The sequence below is a fragment of the Sprattus sprattus genome (genome assembly GCF_963457725.1).
Source record: "Sprattus sprattus genome assembly, chromosome: 17".
NCBI classification, from domain to species: Eukaryota; Metazoa; Chordata; class Actinopteri; order Clupeiformes; family Clupeidae; genus Sprattus; species Sprattus sprattus.
In genome coordinates, this window is record NC_137915.1 from 8,879,175 (window position 1) to 8,904,360 (window position 25,186).

Below are 25,186 nucleotides of genomic sequence, written 5' to 3' on the forward strand. Positions count from 1 at the left end.
GGTGCAGATTACTGCCAGACTGGGAGTCAGATTTCGGAATAGCCAGAGAGAGATAGAGAGAGGGAGAGAGGGAGAGAGGGAGGGAGGGAGAGAGGGAGAGAGAGAGACAGTGAGAGGGAAGGAGGTAGGGAGACAGAGAGAGAGAGTGAGAGGGAAGGAGGTAGGGAGAAAGAGAGAGAAAGGGAGAGAGAGACAGTGAGAGGGAAGGAGGTAGGGAGAAAGAGAGAGAAAGGGAGAGAGAGACAGTGAGAGGGAAGGAAGGAGGGAGAAAGAAAGAGAGTGAGAGGGAAGGAGGGAGGGAGAAAGAGAGAGAGAGAGAGAGAGAGAGAGAGAGAGAGACAGTGAGAGGGAAGGAGGGAGGGAGAAAGAGAGAGAGAGAGAGAGAGGGAAGGAGGTAGGGAGAAAGAGAGAGAGAGGTCACTATATTATACCATGAGTGTGAAACAAGATAGAGTGGAATGAGGCAGTAAAGCATCAGAGCCAGGGATGAAGAGTGGCAGAGAGAGAGAGATAAGGGAGGGGAAGGCGGACAGGACTGACAGAGGAGCAGCACACTAAAAATGAGGAAGATAAGTCTGAGGGCAGGAAGGAGGGAGGGAAAATGAATGGTGGAGCAAGAGAGAGAGAGATAGATCAAGAGAGAGAGAGAGAGAGAGAGAGAGAGAGGGGTGGCATGGGATGGGGGATGATCAGTGGGTCTGTCTAGAGTTGGGAGAGCAGGAGCTGGCTCTGGGAGACCTTTGGGAGGATTACAGTTAGACAGAGGAAACAGAAACGCCACCAACATGAGCAGCAGAACCATTTTCTTCGAGGTAAGACCTTTTAAAGTTTAGAGTTTTAAAGATTTTAAGTTAAGAGTGGTTAAATCCATGTTTTGCTGCACAACAACATGTGTGTTTTTTGAGTACTGTAATGCTTGTTATCAAATGAATGACAACCATGAAGAAGTAAAGAAATGTGGAAAAAGTACTTAACATTTTAGTTGATTGGAATGAAATGAATTATTCTCATGAAATGGCTTTGAAAGTCTTGTTTACAAAGTTTTGGAGGGTTGGGTTACTTGTTGGTCAAAGTAATACAACTTGCTCGGACAAACTTGCTCGGACAAACTTGCTCGATAATTTATTAGATAAGATCATATCTTAACATTTTGACTTTTTTACCACTCCATTAATTAATGTAATGAAAAATAAGGGAAATGATTCGGGGAAGTAGTATTATCACTGGTATCTTCAGATAAAGCATGCAATTTAAAACTTCCTTTTTACTCAACTCCTCATATGTCCTCTTGGTGCTGTTTAACACATAGTTTGGAGAAACTGTTGGATGATTTGTAGAATTAGTGTTCAGATACAGCCCATAATTTGGGCTGCCACCTGGGAATAGTGACAATAAAGCTGGTGGTGTGTTGACTTATTTAGAGAAATACTGGTCTGCTGGGCTCATTAACAACTTGCTGATTATGGCTCAGTGAAACCCAAAACCCACGGAGCTGGCTTCGAGTCCCTTCACTATGGAACCAAATGTTCCCCTGATGGAGGGAGTTCTGCTTGTCAACATCGTAAAACTTGATGTGCTTTTGAAACGTCGTAAACCACATTTATTGTGGTCAAAGCCACATACACTGTGTATTACTGTCGTAGTCTGCAGTGTAACTGCAAACGGGCAATTATGTTATTCAGTAGCCAGCAAGAGCAATGGGCCTGTCATTCGTCTACAATTTATTGGCCTTGGTGGTATTTGAGCCATTCACTGCCACAGCCAGAGTCCACACCGCTAACGGATTAGCACACAGCCTATTAGTTGGATTATATGTTTGCACATATGTTTAGAATTAATCATTCGTTAGTGACAAAAAGGCTGGTTAATATTCATCTACCGTGTTTATACAATTATTTTAATGGAGGATAATCAATGTGTTTGTTCTGTTTCTACTGGAGACTTCAATGTGTACTAGGGTTAATCTCTATCTGGTGAGATTCTACTTTGTCATCATTTCCACAGTGGTATAGCACCTATATTGTACAAATGAAAGCAGGTTTTAAACGGTATGCTTCCTATGCCTCTTTGATAGAGAGTGTGATGTGGATCAGCCTGTCTGAAATGCTCTGTTTTGCGATGAACTGTGAGGAACTGTGGCCTTCTTCATCATTCATCATTACATCTGTATTTACCTTGCCGGAGGGGAACTCAGGGCAGATTTAGGGTGAGCTGTCAATGCGGAGCGCTCGGAAATCAGCAGAGTGCTTTTTATTGATGACTCTGGTCAGCTGGCAGAAGAGGCCTGATTTATCGTCTGGGTCTTTGTCTATGTGTGGGATATGGGCTCTCTCTCTCTCTCTCTCTCCCTTTCTCTCTCACGCCATCTCCCCCTCTCTCCTCTCCCTCTTTCACCCTGTAGGATAAATAACAATCCAAGTAGTTTGATCTAGGTCCCTTTCTGCAATATAACACAGAGTTGGTGTAGTAAAATACATGTGTTTGCAAGAGGTGCCTTTAAATAATAGAGCAACTACAAGCTACAGTTATCAGAGTAAGACGTACTGACAGGGCCCTGGTGCTAACTCATAGCAGGGTGTATGGCAGATGGCATAATGGATTCAGTGACAGGGCACTAAAATTCATATATTTGTGTTATGTTCGCTTCACACAGAGATACATTGTACGGTAATGACTAAAGGCAGTTTCTTCTTTTAGAGTACATCTAAGTTAAAGGTAAAAGTTTACATACTTTGTTGACGAAGCAGCCAGGAAACTGTGTTGAACAATCATCTAGCCATCTGCATAGTAGCATAACATCAATGACAAGAGCCTCTGTGACCTACAATTATGTAAAAGTCGCCCCTGTTCAGACGTGTAATTTTCAACAAATGACATTATTAGTGCTGTGTCCACATGTTTACTTCTGATAGCCCGGGATGGAGGCTTGTGTCACGACACCCTTCGTGGAGTCACGACACCCAGTGTCTCTGCCTCCTCAGCAGGTCTTAGGCCCTCTGAGACCAAACGCTACTCTGGTATAATTAGATTTACAAGGGCATAGTGACACGGTGAACAAGGGTGCTTTTACATGACAAAACTCAATGGAACTCACTGGGACTGCTGACCCTTATTTTATTTTTATTTTTTTACGTAGGGACGGATTAATGAGACCCTTATCCATAATGCTGTTTGTGTAAGCAGGAAAGCAATTACACTGCCCGGTGGCTGTACCGAGCCAAGCTGGCACATTGAGAGTGAGCCAGGGTTCAAGCAATGGTTTTCAAAACCTTTGGTCAGAGCGGGGGTGGAATAGCCGTATTGTTCGCTTATGGGTATTTCTTGGCCTGACGCTGTGCATTCAGCAAATCTTCAGGTATCCATTAGGGGGTTATTACACCGTCCAGTAAAAGAGCAATTTAAAGGGTGACAGCTCTGCTGAGCTGCACAGTATACCGAGTGCTTTCAGGGCAAATTGCTCCGGTCCTCCCCTGACCACTCCTTGCATACGCTGTAGATCAGAGCTGACATGGTCTAATTAAGATTAAAAAGATCTGCATTGCAACTGGATGCGTCTAGGGTAAGATCTAAGACAAAGGAGAAGAGGCAACTACAGCTCCCAGTCTCATCTGACTCACCCCATAGGAGATCCACGTGGAGCTGTTTATTTTAACACAACTGGCGACTAAAATGAAGGCTAAATAAATATCAAGTCCTAGTCTGGAGTGTGACTACATTATCCTGCTTATTATACGGTTACTTGCCAAAAATGATAGAAGACATACCTCCAACATACCTCTTTTTAATGATTTAGTTGACGTTTCATGAGTCCCGTTTAGAAATAAATAGTTCTTCAAGCAAATAGAACTTTGAAGTTTCAGGTGTTGCATAGCAACCCATTACTTGCTGACTTCAAATTACCATTAGTCTGTTACGTTAAAATGACTGGACTTCTTGCGGAATGATATGAAAGAGGTGAATTAGAAGCACAAAACCCGTTGCCATTAATGTTAGGTATGACGTAGGGATGGCCCATTCAAATCAACGGCACTTTTTGGAACATTCTGAAGAGCCGTATAATAAGGCTAAATAAATATCAAGTCCTAGTCTGGAGTGTGACTGTCTGTGGTGGGCTCAGACCCTCTGCGATGATCAATATCAGTCTGAGCAGCAGACAGCTGAAGTGGCTCCTCTTGGGGGTCCTGTGTAAGAGGATTAGACCTGGCCAGAGATCTCTCACTGCTGTCGAGCTTTGTGGAGGTTTAAATGGATAGGGGAGGATGTAGGCTGGGAGAATTGATCGCCAGAGAGGAGAGAGACATGCAAAGAGATAAACAGACTGGTGGGTAGTGTAACACTGTCAAGGTCTGTCAGGATGAGGCAGATAGGATTTGCAGGTGAGGCATGTGGAACTATCAGACAGACTGCTCAAAAAAAAAAAAAATCTGATATTTTTATGGTTTGTTACTTTTTCATCAAACTCTGGTGTTGATCCAGCGCTCAAAGTTTTTCCAGTTGGGAAGCACTATGTGAAAAAACATGGTTTGTTTGTCCCTGAAGAGATTGTTTGTGGGTGCTGTTAGCGTCTGCCAGACGGAACCTCACCGTTTGTCACAGAACCCTCTGGCTCAGCTCGTCTGGAATAATGGCCCCTCACTGATCATATGAACCCTTGGAGGGAGGATGCAGTAAGGTGGTCATCCGCACCCTGGTTAGCCATCATCAGACCCTCCAGTTAGTGGCATGCCCATGGCAGAGCTATAATGACATGGGAGATCTGCCCTGGTCATGTGGGTTCAAATAACATCACTTTGCCAAGTAACTCTGATTTATAGTGATGGAATGAAACAGACAGCCTTAACCATGCTATGTCCATACAAAATTATTTCGTTCTCTGTATCTCACTGACTTGTATAGACCCTGGACTGACGTGTCAGTATAATTTTAGGTGGAAATTCTGGATTCAAGGACCAAAGAGCAGCTCTGCTTCCTGGACAAGGTAAACATGTTGTCATTTGTGCACTGCCTCACAGTGGAATACAGCCGTGGTACAAGAGTGGTAAATCTACTATTAGTGTTAATTTATCTTCTTCCAGGTTGATCCCCACTCAACCATAGGAGACATAAAGAGTCTTTTTCACAAGTCATGTAAGTTTTCAATGTAGAGGTGATTGTAGAGATAGCAGAGCCCTTGACTTGCCAAGTATTTCGTTTTGCATCCCAGAGTAAAGTGAAATAATCATAGGGTGTGTGTGTGAGAGAAGGGCATTAATAATCAAAGTAGATTGTTGACTGCAGAAATGCCATTTTTTTTTCCATATTGATCGAAGGCTTTGTCAGGCCTGGGGCAAACTCATGGGCTCTGGCAGGCAGCATGATATCTGTATTGACCAGTCAGCTTAATTTCCGTCTGTCCATCACTCTTGTTCAGACCCGAAGTGGTACCCCTCCAGACAGTCGCTGAAGTTGGACCCCAGTAAGTCACAGTCTTCCTCAGATCTCTCACACTCTCACAGTCTGCTTCTTCATGGATGTCTCTGTAAAAGTTGCTGTTTGTCGAGTTTGGAAGTCTTTGTTGTTTGTTTGTTCCTCAGATCTCACACACTCTCACAGTCTGCTTCTTCATGGATGTCTCTGTAAATGTTGCTGTTTGTCGAGTTTGGAAGTCTTTGTTGTTTGTTTGTTCCTCAGATCTCACACACTCTCACAGTCTGCTTCTTCATGGATGTCTCTGTAAATGTTGCTGTTTGTCGAGTTTGGAAGTCTTTGTTGTTAAACATTGTTGGGTGTGACGCATGCGGTGGAGATCAGGGTTCAGTCCCTCATGAAGTGTTGAGTGGGTTTTGACTTTGGGAATTTGTGGAATGTTGGTCCCACCGTTCCGAACCCTGAGGTTATCTCAGGAGGGTATCACTGAAAAGTGGACTGACTAAAGCTCCAGAGAGCAGAGGGAAATTGATTGTTTCATTTTCTTGCACCACTTTCTCCGAGAACCAGGTTAGGAAAAGGGTCACCTTGATATTCTAGGAAAAGACGGTCAGGCTAAAAGTAGACTTTAATTTCTTTCCTAAAAGAAATGTATCCCATTTTACCAATTTTTAAAGGTCACTCACATCATTATAGTCTGTGATTCAAATTCTTAGAAGAATCCCTCTATGAATGCATATCCATTCTCTGTCCATGTAAGAGTGATTTTAATAATTGCAGTCATATTAAGACATCTGTTGACCTTCTTGTGTGAATTGTATCTGTTGCCCTCAGAGGGGAAAGCCCTCAAAGATGATGACGTACTCCAGAGTCTACCTGTTGGGACCACAGCAACCATGTACTTCAGAGATCTGGGGCCACAGTTGGGATGGACAATGGTAAAGACACATATAAAAGCTCATTGAAGAGATTGTAATAATGATGACTACTAGTTTCGGTAGTATCAGTTTGTGTGGAGTTGAATTAAATGATGGTTACAGGCTAACACAACTATGTTCCACCATCATAAAGGTCAAGGCAGTGCAGACTCTTGTTTCGCGAGCAAAACTACTGACTACAATGGTGATTTTGATGGTAGTGGAGGTGAAAATAACTATGTCTTTTTGTCTTTTTTGTGTTCCAGGTGTTCTTGGCTGAGTACTTGGGGCCTCTCCTGATTTACCTCCTTTTCTACTTTCGCGTGCCCTACATATACACACACAAGTTTGCCTTCACAGCCAGCCCCTACCCCGTAGTAAGGTAAGCTCATGTGCTCTTCTCTCTCACTCACCAGTCTATCACATTCTTTCCTTCTTTTTTTCCCCCTTCATGTCTCCCATCACTCACAGTATCTCTTTCCTCGTCCTGGCCTTTGGGGTCACAACAAGTTATCTCATTTTCTAAATCTATCCCTCCATTCAGTGTTTTTCCATGGCTCCCTCGCACTGTTGTTTGTAACATCTATTCTTACGCCCCTATCCCTCTCTCCCTCCCTCCCTCCCTCTCTCTCTCTCTATCCCTCTCTCCCCTCCTCTTCTACAGCTTGGCCTGTGGCTGTCACTCGTTCCACTACATCAAGAGGTTAATTGAAACTATATTTGTGCATCGCTTCTCCCATGGAACCATGCCTCTGAGGACAATAGTGAGGGTAGGTACAATTTGGGATGAGCACGCATGAGCTATTCTGTGACAGGGGGGCTTTGACTGCCGGGTCACTCTGGGACATGTAGTCAATAACAGCACCAGTGACTCACTCAATACGAGTCAGAGGGTGGCACTCCCTCCACTGCATCACCTAAATAAGCTTTTAAAGGCACCCAGTGCAACTTTATGTAAACATTCAATGAAAAATAAACATTACATTTCTAGTCTTTTTTACACGTAGTAAGTTTCAATAACTCCATACCATTACATATCGACATTCAAGGAGCAAAGATGAGACGTCGTTGTGTGGTGAGAACTGATAGAAAATCGTAAACAACAACAATCGCCGGTGGGGAGAAGCCATTTTTCCATTGACTGGAAGCCTGCTTTATTTATTGCAGGTAAAAAAAAATAAAGAAAATGGCGGCGATTGTTGTTGTTATCGATTTTCTATCAGTTCTCACCACACAACGACGTCTCATCTTTGCTGCTTGAATGTCGGTATGTAATGGTATGGAGTTATTGAAACTTACTACGTGTAAAAAAGACTAGAAATTGAATGTTTATTTTTAAGCCTCGAAAGTTGCACTGGGTGCCTTTAAGAAAATATAGCTGAGACAGAGCTAAAACTGCAGAACTTTTAACTTCAATGAAAGAACATACATTAAGAGAAAGTGGTTTATATGCTTAGTATACATTACTCAAATGTGGCTGTTCATTATCCACGTCTCCTGACTCTTTTGGCAGAACTGTGGCTATTATTGGGGCTTTTCAGCCTGGCTCGCCTACTATATCAACCACCCCCTCTACACACCACCATGTAAGTTCACTGTTACTACTGAGAAAAGTTCCCTGTTACTACTGTCAGACATCAGGTGACTTATAACACTTTGTTATGATTTCTTTTGCAGTTTATAGGGACACGCAAGTGAACTACTCACTGATGGCATTTATGGTATGTGTCTCATGCTTTTCTATACTTCTTACAGTTTTCACAATGGACTTTAACTTAATTTATTAGCGTGCTGCTAATATGTTCAGCAGCAAAATGCATTAGTGATCCATGTCTGGTGTCATTGCAGTTGTGTGAAGCAGGGAATTTCTCTATTCATTTGACCCTGAATAACCTCAGAGGAGACGGTAAGAAAGCTATTGCATGTCCATTGACTCTGGTCTATTTGAGAGATTTGCATGATTGCTGTGCTGGCGTGGGTCCTGATGTTGTGAATACATTTAATATGTTCTTACTTTGGCACCAGCTGATGCAATGTTTCAGTATGTTATGTATTTACCTTACGCGTCTACTTTGGTCGAACAGGGCCAAAAAACAGCAGGAGGTTCCCGAGCCCAAATAAGAACCCCTTCACATGGCTTTTCTTCTTTGTGTCTTGCCCCAATTACACCTACGAGGTGAGGCAGCAGTCTGCTTAGTTGTATATTTCATCATCATCATAAGAATCTGTGCATTGACTGGATTGCTGTGTGGTGCCATTCTGTATCTCAGGTAGGGGCCTGGGTGAGCTTCTCCATCATGACTCAGTGTGTTCCAGGTATGTTTCTTCCCTCCTTAAAACAGTAATGTGTAATTATTGGTAATATAGAGTAAACTATATCTTAGTAAATTTAGATAACTTCCAGTGTATGGCATATCACTTCCTTCAACTGGCTTCAAGACACATTCATTAGAAGCCTCTGAATTTGTATTTTTTACTTACCACTGCTTAGACATGAACGGTTGTGACTTGGAAAATGGAAATGGCTTTGTCTCTGTGACCCTTCTCTTTCTCTGCAGTGGCCCTGTTTGCCCTGTTGGGCTTCATTCAGATGACCATCTGGGCACGGAGCAAACACAGAACCTACACCCGAGAGTTTAAGGACTACCCTAACCTACGGATGCCTATTCTGCCTTTCGTCCTATGAGGAGAGAGAGAGAGAGGAAGAAAAAAAGAAAGAAAGAACTGTGACTCCCAAAGCAACGTGTCCCAACTCTTGATTGACATTCAGTGATTTGGGCCTCACCAGAGGACGGTGATCACACCTGGATCCATCAACACACAGTGTCAGAGGAGTCTCCGTGGTGTCACTTTGCAGGTTGACAATCAGTGCAAATGGCTGCAGGGGTCCACACAAGCTGCTTCTTGTTAAAAATAGACGAACAAAACACACTCTACAAACAATACAAACAAACTAAACTTACTGGGTGAGTGACATCTGTTAAGACTCTGGGTGCCCCTAATCTTCAAGGTATAATGAATGTCCTTAAATGGCTTTTACCTCTTTGATATGTTGATCATTGCACTGAAAAGCTTTTGGGAGAGCCATGCTATATGAATATTTTCAACTCCAACCTCAAAGTTGGCACCATCAGGGTTGCAATAAGGAAACAGAAAATAAGGTGTCTCAATCAAAAAAGCCCTCAGGATCCTATATTATAAAAAAAATATGAAAACTTACTTTGTGAGTGATTGCGTGTGTGTGTGTGTGTGTGTGTGTGTGTTCTACTGAAGGGCTGACCGGAGATGGTTCGTCTTTTACGTGTGGTCACTTTTGCCCTTTTAAAAATAGGGGTGTGAATTTTCACAGAAGTGACAATACACTCCTATCACAATATTTTGGCTACAATATGATATTTGATTCTTCACATTTTACAATACAGCATATTTTTGCAATTCGATACTGCGATACATTTCACAATTTATTTCTCCCATTTATTACATTTCGTATACTGGGAGTCTCTGCAGCCATCTTGGCGCAGTAAATGTGTTCTCGACTTTGACTTCCTTTTGAATTTCTGCTGTGACGCAAGAGAACAACAAGGTCTTGTGCCATCTTGTGGACTTCAGAAGCAACGTTATCAGAGTAGATGTATGTACCATAGTAATATTAAAATCGTCATATTAAATAAATAAATAACGCAACAATTGGTGCCACTGTATCATGATAATAAAATATTGCGATACTACAGTGTATCAATTTTTTTTCTCCCACCTCTATCAAAAATTAATTCAGAAAACTCAGAAACCAAACCCCCCACACTCGACCCTCGACTAAAATCACCAAACCATCTCAGGTGGCATGAAAACTTAGCAGGTATAACATACCCCTCTTGACCTTAAATATTGCTTGAAACACATCATATCAGGAATAGTGATGGCTGATTCTTAAAATTGACAGTTTTAAATGGTGGTTGTGTTGTATACGTGTGTTTATTTTTCACACAAGACAAAAAAGTACAGTTTTCATGAAAAAGACTTGGAATCAATCAATATCTTGAAATGGAATCACTGGATAAGCCCAGAGGACAATTCACACTGATCAAGCAATTTTGTGCAATTAAAAGCTTTTCTACCTTTTGAACAAAAAACCATAAGCAAGAACGGTTTTAGGGAGGCTTAGAAAATGTCATCTCTGTGGCAAGAGCACTCTAGAAAAAAAAAAACATCTATTGCACTATTTGAATTACCTTATCAAAAAACGCATTAGTAAAAAAATAGTTTTATTGATTTCAATAAAGTGCCAATCAGCAAAACTATCCGAGTCCGACTCATTTGCTGCGGTTTTGTTCTCCTTCATCTCACTTTGATTCGCATCTCTAACAGGAAAGCCAGTAACAGAGAGAGAGATCCTTGGCATAAGAAGTGCAAAGCAGGCTAATAAGTCTCGCAGTGGGACAGTGTTTGAGTAACTGTCTTGTTAAGGAACTCCAGGCAAGGAGTCAATGCCTGAGGCATCGGCGGCAGCACCAGCAGTAGCAGTGGTAGCAGCAGGAGCAGGTAGGAGCAGAGCAGATGGCCTTCTCAGTCATCCTGGGGTTCATGCCGCTCCTCCGGCCCCTCCTGGTTCTCAGTGCCTCGCTTTCTCCGGCGTGACCTTGGCGTCCCGCCTGGCCCCCGCAGCCCTGGGGTGCAGCACCATCGTGTGCTCCTCTGTGGACTGCAGCTTGGCAAAGTTCACAAACACCTGCAGCGACAAAAGGGGGTGAAGAGGAGTGAAACTGAGAGGCAGGGAGCCAAAATGTCTGACCTCACCTTCTAAAAGCCCAGGAGAAGATATGGAGTGAAACTGGGAGGCAGAGAGCCAAAATGTCTGACCTCACCTTCTAAAAGCCAAGGAGAAGATATGGAGTCAAACTACTCCAGATAAGCGTGTTATACTTGTCTGAGGGTGATACAGGCAAGGGCATTTGCCGTTCCATGCTTGACTTGCGATGTCAGCAATAAATGTGACACAAAGGCCTCAAGTCGTGCTATAATTAGCTTATCTCCACTCCGTGGCGTTCACAACTAAATGAAGGAGCAATGTGTCTTAAACCCATAATGATCGTATCTGTTACACCACTTCAAAAATAGCAGTAGGACAATGTTGCTAAATTGCTCTAGGTAATTGCTTTTAAATTAAAGAGCCACATGGGGTTTGTTCTCTCTCTTTTCCATGCTGTCTCCATCCTGACTGGCATGACAGTCTGACAACTCCAAGCAATGCTTGATCCCAGACAGACAGACAGTCAGACACACTCCACATTTAGCAAGTACCGATTTAATGACAAGCTTGTCTGAGACTGAAGAGAATTAGGTGGAAAGAATGACACTGCGAGAGCAGGAGGCAAGGATCGTGCTCTTGAAGAAACAGCCTCCCGCCTCCTTGTATGTCAGGCTGCCAAAGCAAAGACGATGAGATAACTGATTTGAAAAAGACAGTTTAATTGAACTGTCTGTCCTTGGTTATAGATAAGAGGACTCTACAGGTGGTTGAATAGAGAGGTACTAATCTTTGTGGACTCAATGACTCTCTTTCACAACAGAAGTGTATGTGTAATTCAAAATGTAATGTAATGCACCTAAAAAGTGGTCTTGTGAGGTTAAAGCAAGTCCAATGTACCCAGTTGTTTGGGCATACATATCTCACCTGGTCCAGGGTGGTCTGGGAGACCGAGTAGTCCTCTATGTTGAGCTTCTCCTTGTTGGCGAGCACCAGCTGGAAGATGCGCGCCAGCGAGGAGGTGGCGATCTCGTACTGCAGCGTGTTGTAGTGCTTCTCCCGCTGGACGCAGCCGGGGAAGGTGCTCTCCATGAAGGCCTCGGCCGGGTTCAGGTCCGGGACGGCACCCTCCTTGGCTGCCCGGATCTTCATGGTGACCACATACCCATCACCAAACCTACAGGTGACGCATAGAACATTCTTAGATAGCAACTACAGTATGAGGTGGGATGTATCATGTGGATGTATCCATTCTAGGGCTTGATGATTAAGTGACTTCCGATGATGATCTACTTTAAAAGAGATTTCTGTGCAGAGCATAATGAATCCAGAACACTTTGAATACATATTTGTTGGTCATCCTGTTGGTCATCGTCACTACAGTACAGCACACAATAATTCTGTGATATTGCTGTGATTCATAGAAATACGTTTTCCAATCCTATATTAGATATATGCTGTTAAATGGCACTGTAACACAGAATACAACTGCCTCTGAAATAGATCTAAATCTGTTCCTGAATCAGTTGCCACATGGTTAACGTGCTTACTTGTACTTGAGGTGCTGAATGGTGCCCAGACACTTGAAGGTGCCGTTGACCATGATGGCCAGACGGGTGCAGAGGGCCTCACACTCCTCCATGCTGGGATGAAGACAAGATTCATAATTTAACAAGTGAAGAAAACTCACAATATTTAACCAGTTACTGTTGTTTTAGGATGATTTTACCCCCCTTAAATGTAAGTGAGAGACGGCACAGATGTTCTGCAGAGTTGGTTAGGTTGTGGTGCACTGATGGGGGCGCTGTTTGGCGTACCTGTGTGAGGTGAGCAGCACTAGGACGTACCTGTGTGAGGTGAGCACTAGGACGTACCTGTGTGAGGTGAGCACTAGGACGTACCTGTGTGAGGTGAGCACTAGGACGTACCTGTGTGAGGTGAGCACTAGGACGTACCTGTGTGAGGTGAGCACTAGGACGTACCTGTGTGAGGTGAGCACTAGGGCGTACCTGTGTGAGGTGAGCAGCACTAGGGCGTACCTGTGTGAGGTGAGCACTAGGGTGTACCTGTGTGAGGTGAGCACAAGGGTGTACCTGTGTGAGGTGAGCACTAGGGTGTACCTGTGTGAGGTGAGCAGTAGGGTGTACCTGTGTGAGGTGAGCACTAGGGTGTACCTGTGTGAGGTGAGCACTACAGCCCGTCCATCCTGGATGACGCTCATGATGGAGTTCCAGAGGAAGCGGCGGGAGTGGGGGTCCATACCTGTGGTGGGCTCGTCCTGCAAACACACCAGAGGAAACATGACATAGTGTATCTCCATGGAAACATGACATAGTGTATCTCCATGGAAACATGACATAGTGTATCTCTACGGAAACATGACATAGTGTATCTCCACGGAAACATGACATCGTGCATCTCCACATGTCATAGTGTATCTCCACGGAAACATGACATAGTGTATCTCCACGGAAACATGACATAGTGCATCTCCACATGTCATAGTGTATCTCCACGGAAACATGACATAGTGTATCTCCAGGGAAACATGACGTAGTGTATCTCCAGGGAAACATGACGTAGTGCATCTCCATGGCAGCTTCCTGAGCACTTCCAGGAAAGAGGGAAGTCAGATGAGTTGCAGGGGACTTTGTACCCACCAGCAGCACCAGGGCTGGGCACCCGATCATGGCGATGGCTGTGGAGAGCTTGCGTTTGTTTCCCCCACTGTAGGTGCCAGCGCTGCGGCCAGCGTACTCAGACAAGCCCAGCTTCTGGATGGCCCACTCAGCCACCTAAACACACAGAAGATCAGAAGAGCGAGATTGGCTTAGTAGGTGGAATAAGACAGAGAGAGCATGTCCGTGTGTAAGTTAACCCTCAAAACAAAAACATTCTATGAGATAGTGATATAAAGTACAAAGGAAACTGAGAAAAGGGAAACGAAAAAGAAACAGAGAGAGCGAGTGAGCGACAGAGAGAGAGAGAGAGGGAGAGAGAGAGAGGAAGAGAGAGAGAGAGAGAGAGGGAGAGAGAGAGAGAGAGTGAGAGAGAAAGAGTATTCACCCTGCTAATCTCAGACTCAGGGACTCCTCTCAGGCGGGCATAGAGGTGGAGGTGCTCTCTGCCCGTGAGCAGCTCATCAATGGCATCAAACTGAGGACAGTAGCCCATGTTCTGATGCACATCCAGGATGTTGGTGAGGATGCTGTGGAGAGATTCAAAACAGATCAGGTAACCATTTTAGAAAACCAATAAGCTAGATACTGCATATTCAAGTGTTCCCCCTGGACTATGGCATTGAGGCCAATTCCCATGTTTATAAGGAATTATGATTCTGATGCTGTGTTTTATTCACCTATGCCCAGTGACAGCGGCTTCTCCTGAGGTGACATCAATGTCTCCAGTCAGCATTTTGAAGGTGGTTGTTTTTCCAGCTCCATTTACACCCAAAAGACCAAAGCACTGTGTTAGAGAGAGAGAGAGAGAGAGAGAGAGAGAGAGAGAGAGAAAAATCAGTCAATCTGTCAAATTCTGGTCTCATTTCATTCTGAGTACCTCCCGTCTGGTTGTTCTGGGAAACTGTTCCTCGCTGTAAGGTCTGGAGCTGCCAAAGAACACAGAGTCCAGTCCCAGAAAAAAAAAAAACACATTTCCCCTCCCAGCCCAGCTCCTGTAGCATGCAACATCCACTGCTCATCCACTGCACATTCAAATGGTTAGTTAATTACTCTTGTTGCCGGGCTTACATTGCATATGGCCAGTTGGAAACAGAAAGTACTGGCGTGAGTTCCACTTTGTTGGCTGGGCTAGTGCAGCAGAAGGCTTTTGCTAATGAAGAACTCAAGAGTATTCAAAAACAAATGCGTTCTGCTGTTATAACTCCAACTCTGTATATTAAAGTTACTTCCTAACCCTCGAAGTGGTGGAGAAACTGGCAGGAAATCTATTTTTAGAAGACCCAGAGGAAGACCAGGTTTGTTCTGGAAATGCAACTGCAACTGACATGACGTTCAAAAGATGAGACTGTATCAGAACATGAACTGAAGAGGCATGACACTTAGTCAAATGCTTTACATGAAAGAACTGTCCTCAACAATGATTGGCAAAACCATAGACCACCTGTCTAAAACCTAGACTAGACCATACACCTAACCATAGAACTTACACCTAACCATAGACCATAAACACCTAACCATAGCAAACGGCCCTCTCTTCTGAACAGGCTTGGTGGACACCATGCTAGACTGGCATGCAAGATAACAGCAGGATTCAACCAGTGCTTATTCTCCTGCCAGTGTTAAGTATGTAAGCTTTCCCATCTGTCGTCGATTGAATGCTTCGTAGCAATTATGCTGAAGTAGCCTACTAACTGTCCTCCTGGCACCCAGTCCTGTAGAATCACACAGCCTGCAATAAATAAATCACCACACACACACAGATACAGACTTATAGACTCAAATACTGTTTAACAGTTACACAAAGACATACACACACACCAACACATGCACTGTACCTCTCCTGGAGACACACCCGCACAGATTCGGTCCACAGCCGGATGCTTGCGTCCTGTATACCGCTGGATCGAAAGGAGCAATTGACAGAATTAGGGGAATTAAAAAAAACATAGACAGCATTGGAATACAGAGCTAGAGAGGTAGAGGGTGAGAAAGAGTCAAACAACAACAACACACGAAGAGAGAGAGAAAGTGAGTGAGTGGGTGAGTGAGTGTGAGAGAGAGAGGGAGAGAGAGAGAGATAGAAAGGGAGAGAGAGAGAGAGAGAGAGAGAGAGAGAGGGAGAGAGAGAGTGTAATGCAAATGAAAGAAGCAAGTAGGGAGTCATGTCACACATCAAACCGATGAACCCACAGCCCTGGTGGGATAGACAGTGTCCGCGGCGTACCTTGGTCAGGTCTCTGATCTGAAGGATGTCGCCGCTGCAGCCCCCCCCATGGAGGCGCTCTCTCTCCTTCGCCACGTCCACATCCTCCTCCGCCAGAGGGGCGGCGCAGCAGTCGGGCATCCTGGGAAGGAGAAGGGCACGACAACGGACAAGGTTTAGGTTTAAGAAAAGCACAAGCAGTTAGTGGCTAGTGTTTTAACTAATTCAACTGCCAAAAATATTGTGCCAGGTAGACTACAATCACGTCAGCAGTCGGGCATCCTGGGAGGAGAAGGGCACGACAACGGACAAGGTGGTTTGGGTTTAAGAAAATTACAAATCTTTCCAAGTGTTTACAAGTAAAGAATAGACCCTCAAACATGAGCTTTACACAGAAGGATATCAAATACATGCATATATTATATCTCCATGAGATTGTTGATTGAGCACACAATCTCAAATACACCTTTACTCATGCCATCCTTTTTTCGAGGCTGCAGATTTATCGGATCCCCAAAAAGTTTTCTAAGTGTCAGAATCAACTTTTTCTTAGAATTTTTTAGGGTAAGGGTTAGAGTATAAGGCTAAAAACTAGGTCTCGGTACCCCTACCAATGCCTGAAAGTACGTTACACTTCCTGTATGACGTCATATGACGCGGATATTGTACTTTTTTGGGATCCGGAAAATCCGCAACCCTTTTCCGATCGCATTCCCTCACCAGTAAGTGAGGAAGAAGCGGTACTGGATGAGGATGTTGAGGGCGAAGTAGATGAAGCCCTCGGCAGCCATGAAGGCCATGTTCTTCCCCAGGAAGTCCCAGCTGAAGGGGTCCAGGCTGAAGGTCTCCCCTGATGGCACACAACAGAGACAGTCCTGTTTGTGAGTCACAGTCCTTCATGAGGCTCCTACCCAGTCTAAGCATAGGGAACGATGTCCCTTTCTTACTAAAACATGATGGGACAAGAGTTAGTTGTTGTACATTATAGTGACGATTATATAGTATCCCGTAACAGTCTCGAATGCATTATCTGCATTGATTAAATATCTCTAATTACTTATGATTGCACTGCATTAAACATCACGCAAAATGTTACATTATATACATTGAAATATGATCCAGTTAATGTGAGGTGCAGCCCAAAAGAGAAAAGGAAATACGAATTGACATAAAAAGTATTGATAGCCATTCTTATCAGCCTTCACCCCACTGAGTCAAACCACAAAAGTGCTAAAACAAACACTACACATCCACTGCTGTAGTGTACATACTGATTTCAGCCACTGATAGCTAGGTGCACTTGTTTTCAAATAAAGGAAAAAATGTCAAATGACAAATGTTGGCTTCTGCTATTGAATGAGATAAGAGTGAAAAGATAAGAGTGTAACAGTGGCATGCTAGTCCCCAGGGCACTTACAACAAGTATAATCAGTCTACCCTTGAATTCAATGCAATTCCTTCTATTACACTCACTCAGTTTTTTAAGGGTTTGTGTTTACACAATAGAGACTAGTAGTCCCAAGTACACACTTACAATCACGCCTTTTATCTATTTTGGTAGCACGCTCCTGATTAAGATCATGGGCTGAAGCACAGTCAAGGAATAAACTGCACATGTTTCAGAAGAAAGGTCTGCTAGATGTAGACAACACGATCAAAGCGTGCCAGAAACCCAGGACGCCTAGAGTGCTGCTGACACTGCCAAATGCCTATAGACCTTCATGATATTATTTTGATGATTAATTCATACTCATTGTCTCTTCATACAACTCTCTTATGAACACATGCCAACAAGACACAATTCTCTCTCTCTCTCTCTCACTTTCTTTTGTCTCTACTCCTCTATCAACTTAATCATTAAGTGAAGAGATTCTGTTAAATTCATAAGCTATTTCGAAGGACAGAAGCCTTCCAATGCCGCTGCTATGTTGTGAATCTCTCCAAGGGCACCACTGACAAACGTGCAGAGTCGGATTTCCATCGCCATCGGGCCTCTGCCTCTGAAGGCCACGGTTGCCCGAGGAAACCGTCCTCTGAGTGACATAGCCTAAGGGGCCCTGGGGTTGAGCTTGGGTTGCTCATGGCATTTTGCGCAGGCAACCAATGAGAGCAGGATGGGATGGTGGCCTATTGGGGGAGTCGGGTTGGGGATGGGGGGGGTCTTACCGAAGCGTGCATACACGTCAGTCACCGCCTGGTTCATGGCCATGTCAATGAGCCCCCGGCCCAGGCAGAAGTGTGGGAAGATGAGAAGCATTTTCTTTAAGAGCTGGTTGCACTTGTAGACAGCCTGCGATGGACGTGCAAAGAGAGAAAGAGAGGGATCGGGGAGAGAGTAAAACATTTAGAGAGAGAGAAAAAAGACTATTATTTAAAAATCATTTAAAAGAAAGTTCTATACTCTAAATCTAGCACATTGAGAGCCAGTTCACCAGGTCAAATTCCTTGTTTGTGCAAACTTACTTGGCCAATAAAATCTGATTCTGATTCTATACGTGCATGTTTTCCAAAGGGTAGTAACTTGAGATAAAAAATGAATGCAGAAGACACACACACACTCTCTCAGGGAAGAAGGAACATGAACAGGCAGACTCTGTAGTGTATGTTTGTGTGAAAGCGTCTCACTGCTGTGGTATCAAACAGATCGAGGATGAAGGTGATGGCGCTGCTGTTGATGCCAATGAAAAGGTTGATACTTGACAGGGACACGTAAGCCGTGCTGGGTACACTGAACATGTACGACATCGGGTACATCATAGGTGTCACAGACCAGCTGAGGAGGGAGAAAGGAGAGAGAGAATGATTTTGTAGACGACAGAAACACCAGTAAGTACTAGTGAAGTGCAGAGATGTACTAATGTGATTTCTCTAGCTAGTGAACCACCTGTTTTGACAGCAGCTGAAGATGGATTGAGTAACTGGCCACAATTAGTACAAGTACACTTTATCAGTTTAGACAATTCCCACCACAACCTGTGCAGGACCCTTGAACTTGCCTAACTGACATTCAAGAATGTTCACACAAAACCCCTAATAGCCGCTCAGGCAGCTGCTATGCTGCTCAGTGTATATCTGATAGGGTTAGTGATGGCTGTTCATCCGGTGGTGACAGAGATAGAAGTTCAGGTTCACCAGAGAGAAATGACAGGCCAACACCAGAGACTGACAAATGACCCCCTCAAATACCCACACCCCTCCCCCGCAGCAGAGCCGAGCGCCACAGTCACTGACATTCATATTGGGAGTCACCCCGCTAAGTGGGCACATAGCACCATAGTGGTATACCCAAACCTGCTGAAGGGATAGGCCCAAGCCATGTGAACTACTCCAAGCATGAGAACAGATGAGGTGCCGCTCACTATAGTCATGAAATGTGAAAATGATCTAAGGACTCTGTGTCAAGTGCCCACCTGTGACTTAGTCCAGTGTACAGTGTCCACCTGTCGTCTCAACTGATGATGAATCATTCACTGGCTTCCCCACATACAAATTTCACTTCAATTAAATCGTGCAATTCAACAATAATGAGCCACATTTCCAGGTTTCGTACAGTGGGAGGCATCTTTGCACCCTAGGCCCTAAAAGTGCATGTGTTCCATACTGTATTGTATCACATATACTGTACACTGTATTTCAAATTTTCAAACATAAATTATAAACAGATCCGGTATCATAGCACGTGTTAAATCCACTCATAATGCAATGCAACCATGCAATGGCCATTGTTCAGGGAGCACACGGAATAGAGGCCTTACCCATAAAGCAACAGCAGGGCGATCAGGGCGTTGAGGTTGTCAGGCGAGGTGTAGCACTTCTTATCAAAGGCCATGAAGATGACGACCACCAGCCCTGCGCTAACTGAGTAGTTCACCTAATGCAGACAAAATAAAAAAAAACTCCTGTTTGTCTTGGAACCTTTAGTGGAAAAGAGCGCAACAACGTCCTCCTAATCCCCGACCCTCAGGACGTCTCAGAAAGGAGTAACAAACGAAATACAAGACATCTGTTTTGGAGCCTCGGATTTGGGGTGTATTAGTGTGTTTGTGGCGTTGCTGTGTGGGACGCTGACCATGTCCCACAGGAAGTTGGCGATCCAGTAGACCATGGGGCTGACGCCGCTGACGAACTGCAGGTGCTTGGCCTGCGTCACCCGCTCCTGGATGAGGTAGAGCACGAAGCTGGCCGGCACGAAGGACATGGCGAAGATCACGCAGATGGCCACCATCGCATCCACAGATGTGCTGAGACTAAGGGACAGAGAGAGGGATAGAGAGAGAGAGAGTTTGGGAGAGGTGTCATGTAAAAACACAAATATGCACAATAAGAGTATGGAATCAAGATAGTTTGTATCTCAAAGTGGAATGTCTAAGTCTATGGTTTTAGAATTCCATGCAATTCTGAGCTAGAATATGGAAACAAACATGCTCATAAATATTGGTCTTGACATACACAAACACGTCCTAGAAAGTGTTACAGAGGAAAAGCATACACTGTGATTTCGGAGAGCTGCTCCTTGGTGAGGTTCAGGGGGTGGTTGGTGACAGTGATGCCATACTCCGCCTGGTTGGCACTGCCAGGTAGATGGGCTCTCAGGATGCCATTGTTAGCCACATTCATGAAGGCCACCATGGCATGCCAGCCTTTGTTGTTGAACCACACCTACAGCAAATAGGGTTCATGAATTTGAAATTCCAGGGACAAACCACAGGAAAATAAAATACCACTGTATGTATGTGTGTGTGTGTGTGTGTGTGTGTGTGTGTGTGTGTGACTGTGTGTGTGTGTGTCTCTGTGTGTGTCTGTGTGTGTGTGTGTCTCTGTGCGTGTGTGTGTCTCTGTGCGTGTGTGTGTCTCTGTGCGTGTGTGTGTCTCTGTGTGTGTGTGTGTCTCTGTGTGTGTGTGTGTGTGTGTAGGAATTAATAGTATGTACTGTACTGTATATATGTATCCATCCATGTATACTGCATGTATGAGGTTGCAGGTCTCACCTTTACATTGTATTCCGTCTCCATGTATCTAAGAAATGTTCCTATCTCCTCCATAGCAAGTTTGGAATACTTTCCCTGAGTAAAAAAATATAGATTTCAAAAGATATCAGTAGAGTATAAACCTTTTAGGAATCACAATATTATTTTAATTCCCACACACATCATGACACAGGGGCGTCAGACGCACATACCCCTGTGACATTGAGCAAGCGTCCCAGCTGGACCGCTGTGTCTTGGAGGGTTTTGGGTTTGACATCCAGGACTGGAAGCTGACCTCCCACAGAAATGCCTCCGTACCTGGCCAAGAGAACACCCGCGCACAGTTTAGAGATCTCACAAAAAAAATCCACTAGGGGGCAGTGTAGGACTATCTTTTGAAAAAGTGACTGGAGGAAGCAAAGCAAGTCAAACACGTACCTTTGTTCATTCACCCAATATTTGCTTTTCAAACTGTGGAGCAAAGAACACACTGGGTCATTGGAACTCATGGTGGTAACGGGTCATTCCCCCCTTTCAGAGAACACACAGAGGCTGAGAATGACTTAAATCAACACAACACACCACCCTACCTGGCCTTTATCAGGGTGGGATATGTCTTCACCAGATAATCGGAAATATTTCTGCCCGTCAGGTCTAGCAACACATCTCCTGTCGACTGAATCCTCTGCAAAGTAAAAAAAAAAAAAAAAAAAGTCAAAGTCAAATCAGTCATATGCAAGCAACTTAATTTGAATTTTAAGTTCTGGATACAGTGCAAACACTCGTATGACAAACATTCAAGTGGTTGCATATCTGTGCATGTGTTTGTGCATGCTTTCTTGTCTGCCTTTGTGTGTGTGTGTGTGTGTGTGTGTGTGTGTGTGTTACACTCACATTCTTATTGGTGTATTTGTACAGGACGCATGTCTCCTTGTGTGTGTGTGTGTGTGTGTGTGTGTGTGTGTGCGTGTGTATTTGTACAGGACGCATGTCTCCTAGTGTGTGTGTGTGTGTGTGTGTGTGTGTGCAGTGCCTGGTGTGTGTAACCTGTGGCGGGGGCAGTCCTCCAGCTCCCTCGGGGCAGACTGGCAGCATGGTGAGCTTGGCGGCCGTGCTGCACTGGCAGCCGGGCGAGGGCTGCAGCTGCGTCCACACTGGGCCCTCCAGCATCTCAATCAGAGCCGGGTTCACCATCGCCATCTCCCACTCAGTGGTGATGTTGTTGCAGGGGAAGTCCCTGTCAGCAGAGGGAGGAGAGGTGAAGAACTTATCATATATACACACACAGCATTCAGTCACAAAAACACAATAAATGATGTGTGTGTGTGTGTGTATATATATTATACATACATATACACACACATACTGCAAACTGAAGAGGATGCATATGCATACACACACAATATGAACACAAAAATAGAGAAGTAATTTAGTAACAACTGTAGGTTGCTAGTTTGATTCCCTGTCGAAGGGTCCTTAAGCAAGACACTGAACCCCTACTTGCTCCTGATGTGCAGTGTGCCATCAGTGTAAAATGTAAAATGTGTATACATCCTTGTAAGTTGCTTTGGATAAAGTCATCTGCTAAATGACTAAATGTTACATCCTTGTAAGTCGTTTTGGATAAATGCGCCTGCTAAATGACTAAATGTTAATGTCTAAATGCATGATGACTCAACACTAAAAGCTTGATCTGAATACTGTCTAGAACATGCATGACACTTCTTGTAGAGCAGCACTCACTCCAGGGGCTCATCGGCCATGCAGCGCGTTCCAAAGCCAGGCTTGTTCAGCAGCACGTCTGCAAAGTTCCTCATGCCAGCATCCTGGGCCCTCTCATTGCTAACAGATGGCCAGTAGAGAGAAAACAGCGTTATAGTTTGGATTTATATTCATTCTGCATTTCATCATTCACATTCAAGCCAATGCAGTCTTACACTGATAGTGTACTGCATGTGCTTGATAGCTCTACCAGTAATAGCCCAAATACAACAAAACAAGCATGGACCTTGACATGCACATTGGTATGAATGGTCTGAAATGTTTCAACTGTGAAATGCATTTGAAGAGTATAGTAGAAAATGATATGAAGACCTGCTTTGGTGCTCCTGTCTCCTACTTGAGGGGCAGAGCTCACCTGAAGAAAGTAAACTGTCGGCCGTACATCCAGGGCGTGAGGGTCAGACTGGGGTACTCTCCAAATGGTGGGACAACCGTGTTGAACAACAGAGCCACAAACACAAAGCTGGCAGGAAGGACAATCTGAAGGAAGAGAGAGAATTCACTCTACATGTGCAATGAACGTTACGTATGTAACGGTTCTTTGAATCCTGGATGACCGTTACACAGCGCTTTCAGGCACTGGATGATTCTGCGTGTGCGCGAGGTGGATCATCCAGTGCTTGAAAGCACCGTCTAGTGGTCAGTAAGGATGAAATAGAACTGACAGAGAATGGTGTTCATTTTATATCGACAATATTTCAGTTTGTTTAAAAAAATATAACCACCTGAATAGTAACCCGTTCCTTATTGTTCACAAAAACATTATTTCACATGACACAGTGGTCTGTACCACACACACACACACACACACACACACACACACACACACACAGTGGTGTGTACCTGGGCGAGGAAGTCGTTGCTGGAGCGTGTGGCATGGTGGAACCTCTTAATGAGCAGGGCCAGGAACTGCTTGATGATCAGACTCATTCCTTTCACCTGTCTGGAGCCCCGGCCCTCGCCGTCGGTCATCCTCCCACTCTGGCCGTTAGCGTGCACCTCCTTATTCCTAGCCTTTTCTGCTGAGGTGATGGAGAAAGTAAGTTAGAACAACATGACTGATCTGTTAGCAGCCTCTCACAAAAGGGCGATGCAGCCACTTAGAAGACATCAGGGTAGGGCGGATTCTATGAAGCAGCACTATGGTTTCGACTGAGCTAAATACCAGGCAGACGGGTTTTATTACTTTTATTATGATTTTAATATTTCAAGAAGCCTATCGGGACATCAGGTTCTGATACGATGTTGACCATTATTTTATCGCTCCTGCTGCTTGCTTTTATTGATTTTATGTAAAGCACTTTGAATTGCAACTCTTGTACGAAATGTGCTGTATAAATAAAGTCTTACTTACTTACTAACTATCACTAAGCAGCCACCTATCTACTGTAGCTTCCGGGTTCTGCACTACCAATGGGCAGCAGGCTACATCTGTGTCCCTCCTACCAGTGTACACTACATTTCCATTTCAGCATACTTCACTGCAGACATTTGAGATCCTCCACATCTTTACACTAAAAGAAGCCTGGTCTGCTTGTACCAGCTTAAGAGCCTTCTGCCAAAGTCCTAGAAAGACATGCCCGCTCCTTAACAAGATTCAAATGTTTACTATCTATTTATATTTCATACAAACAGAAGGGTTGTATGAAGGGACTGCAATGAACTGTAATTCACTCACTCAGTTCTCCAAAGCTACTGCACTATGACTATGACTAAAGAACTATAGTACATTCCTGTCTGAAGCTTCTGACTTCAGCATCTATTGCAGCTTGCCTCACAGTCAGGGAGCTGACACTGCTTGCAAAGCACCAGTGTGGTCAGGTCATATGGTATGAGATCATATAAAGATATCAGTCATCCTGTGTGAAACCTGGATGAGACATGACAACCTATCATATCGGCCAAATGTATACGGCTGCCATTTTGGATTTAATCAAAAACTTTGAAAAGTTTTTCTGCAGTCAGATGATCTTCAGACAAATTAACAACAGAAGTTATCTGACGGTTTTTTTCAAAACCATTCGTCCATTACAGCCTATCCAATTCAGAAACAGGAAGTGAGCTCATATCTAGGCCAATCTCTGCTTACAGCCATGCCTTTGACATGATGACACATCAAGTATGCCCTGTTGGACTACTTGGCCCCTTGATCGCTGCTTGTAGCTATTTTCTCAGTGTACCTTATGTAATACAACAGTGCCGTACATCAGATAGGGTGACATACAGACAGCTTTGCATGCAAGACAGGCAACCCCTGGCCAAGAGTGAATGGGGTAACTGGGGGATTAGCTGTGGATGGCAGCAGGAGAGAGAGCTCGAGCTCTCCTCCATCAACCAAAGCACCAGCCTGGGGGGACCATCACCTGCTGCCTCAACATCCACTGCCGCCCTGTTGCTCGCCAACATGCTGGCACAGGATCTTGGCAGCCACATACTCTGGACTGAATGGCCGACAATGAGTGCCAAGAGAGGGAGGGCCAACCACA

At 44.4% G+C, this 25,186-nt stretch overlaps 2 protein-coding genes across 2 annotated transcripts in view; one reads left to right on the top strand and one right to left on the bottom strand.

The window, feature by feature from the left end:
• Positions 1-672: 672 nt before the first annotated feature.
• Positions 673-9,009, top strand: tecrl2a (trans-2,3-enoyl-CoA reductase-like 2a; the record flags this gene model as incomplete). The annotated part of the gene is made up of 13 exons (XM_080854994.1): positions 673-812; positions 4,928-4,978; positions 5,076-5,127; positions 5,411-5,455; positions 6,241-6,344; positions 6,590-6,705; positions 6,988-7,093; positions 7,837-7,909; positions 8,001-8,044; positions 8,172-8,229; positions 8,408-8,499; positions 8,594-8,639; positions 8,882-9,009. Exons 1-13 carry the CDS (start codon positions 786-788, stop codon positions 9,007-9,009), a joined length of 942 nt encoding a protein of 313 aa, XP_080711120.1. The 5' UTR covers positions 673-785.
• Positions 9,010-10,932: 1,923 nt separating this feature from the next.
• The window catches only part of LOC308378267 (retinal-specific phospholipid-transporting ATPase ABCA4-like), a gene marked incomplete at both ends in the record, with an annotated part of 48,862 nt that continues 34,608 nt past the window's right edge, over positions 10,933-25,186 (bottom strand). Inside the window, 24 exons of the mRNA XM_080855129.1 lie at positions 10,933-11,049; positions 11,995-12,244; positions 12,618-12,710; positions 13,242-13,345; positions 13,728-13,862; positions 14,134-14,275; positions 14,426-14,532; positions 15,584-15,646; positions 15,973-16,093; positions 16,672-16,801; positions 18,118-18,241; positions 18,577-18,724; positions 19,707-19,822; positions 20,021-20,198; positions 20,441-20,610; positions 20,940-21,014; positions 21,131-21,236; positions 21,357-21,389; positions 21,509-21,603; positions 21,966-22,155; positions 22,662-22,760; positions 23,056-23,180; positions 23,544-23,722; positions 25,064-25,141. Coding sequence (XP_080711255.1) covers positions 10,933-11,049; positions 11,995-12,244; positions 12,618-12,710; positions 13,242-13,345; positions 13,728-13,862; positions 14,134-14,275; positions 14,426-14,532; positions 15,584-15,646; positions 15,973-16,093; positions 16,672-16,801; positions 18,118-18,241; positions 18,577-18,724; positions 19,707-19,822; positions 20,021-20,198; positions 20,441-20,610; positions 20,940-21,014; positions 21,131-21,236; positions 21,357-21,389; positions 21,509-21,603; positions 21,966-22,155; positions 22,662-22,760; positions 23,056-23,180; positions 23,544-23,722; positions 25,064-25,141 — 2,978 coding nt within the window. The remainder of the gene's footprint in view (positions 11,050-11,994; positions 12,245-12,617; positions 12,711-13,241; positions 13,346-13,727; positions 13,863-14,133; positions 14,276-14,425; positions 14,533-15,583; positions 15,647-15,972; positions 16,094-16,671; positions 16,802-18,117; positions 18,242-18,576; positions 18,725-19,706; positions 19,823-20,020; positions 20,199-20,440; positions 20,611-20,939; positions 21,015-21,130; positions 21,237-21,356; positions 21,390-21,508; positions 21,604-21,965; positions 22,156-22,661; positions 22,761-23,055; positions 23,181-23,543; positions 23,723-25,063; positions 25,142-25,186) is intronic.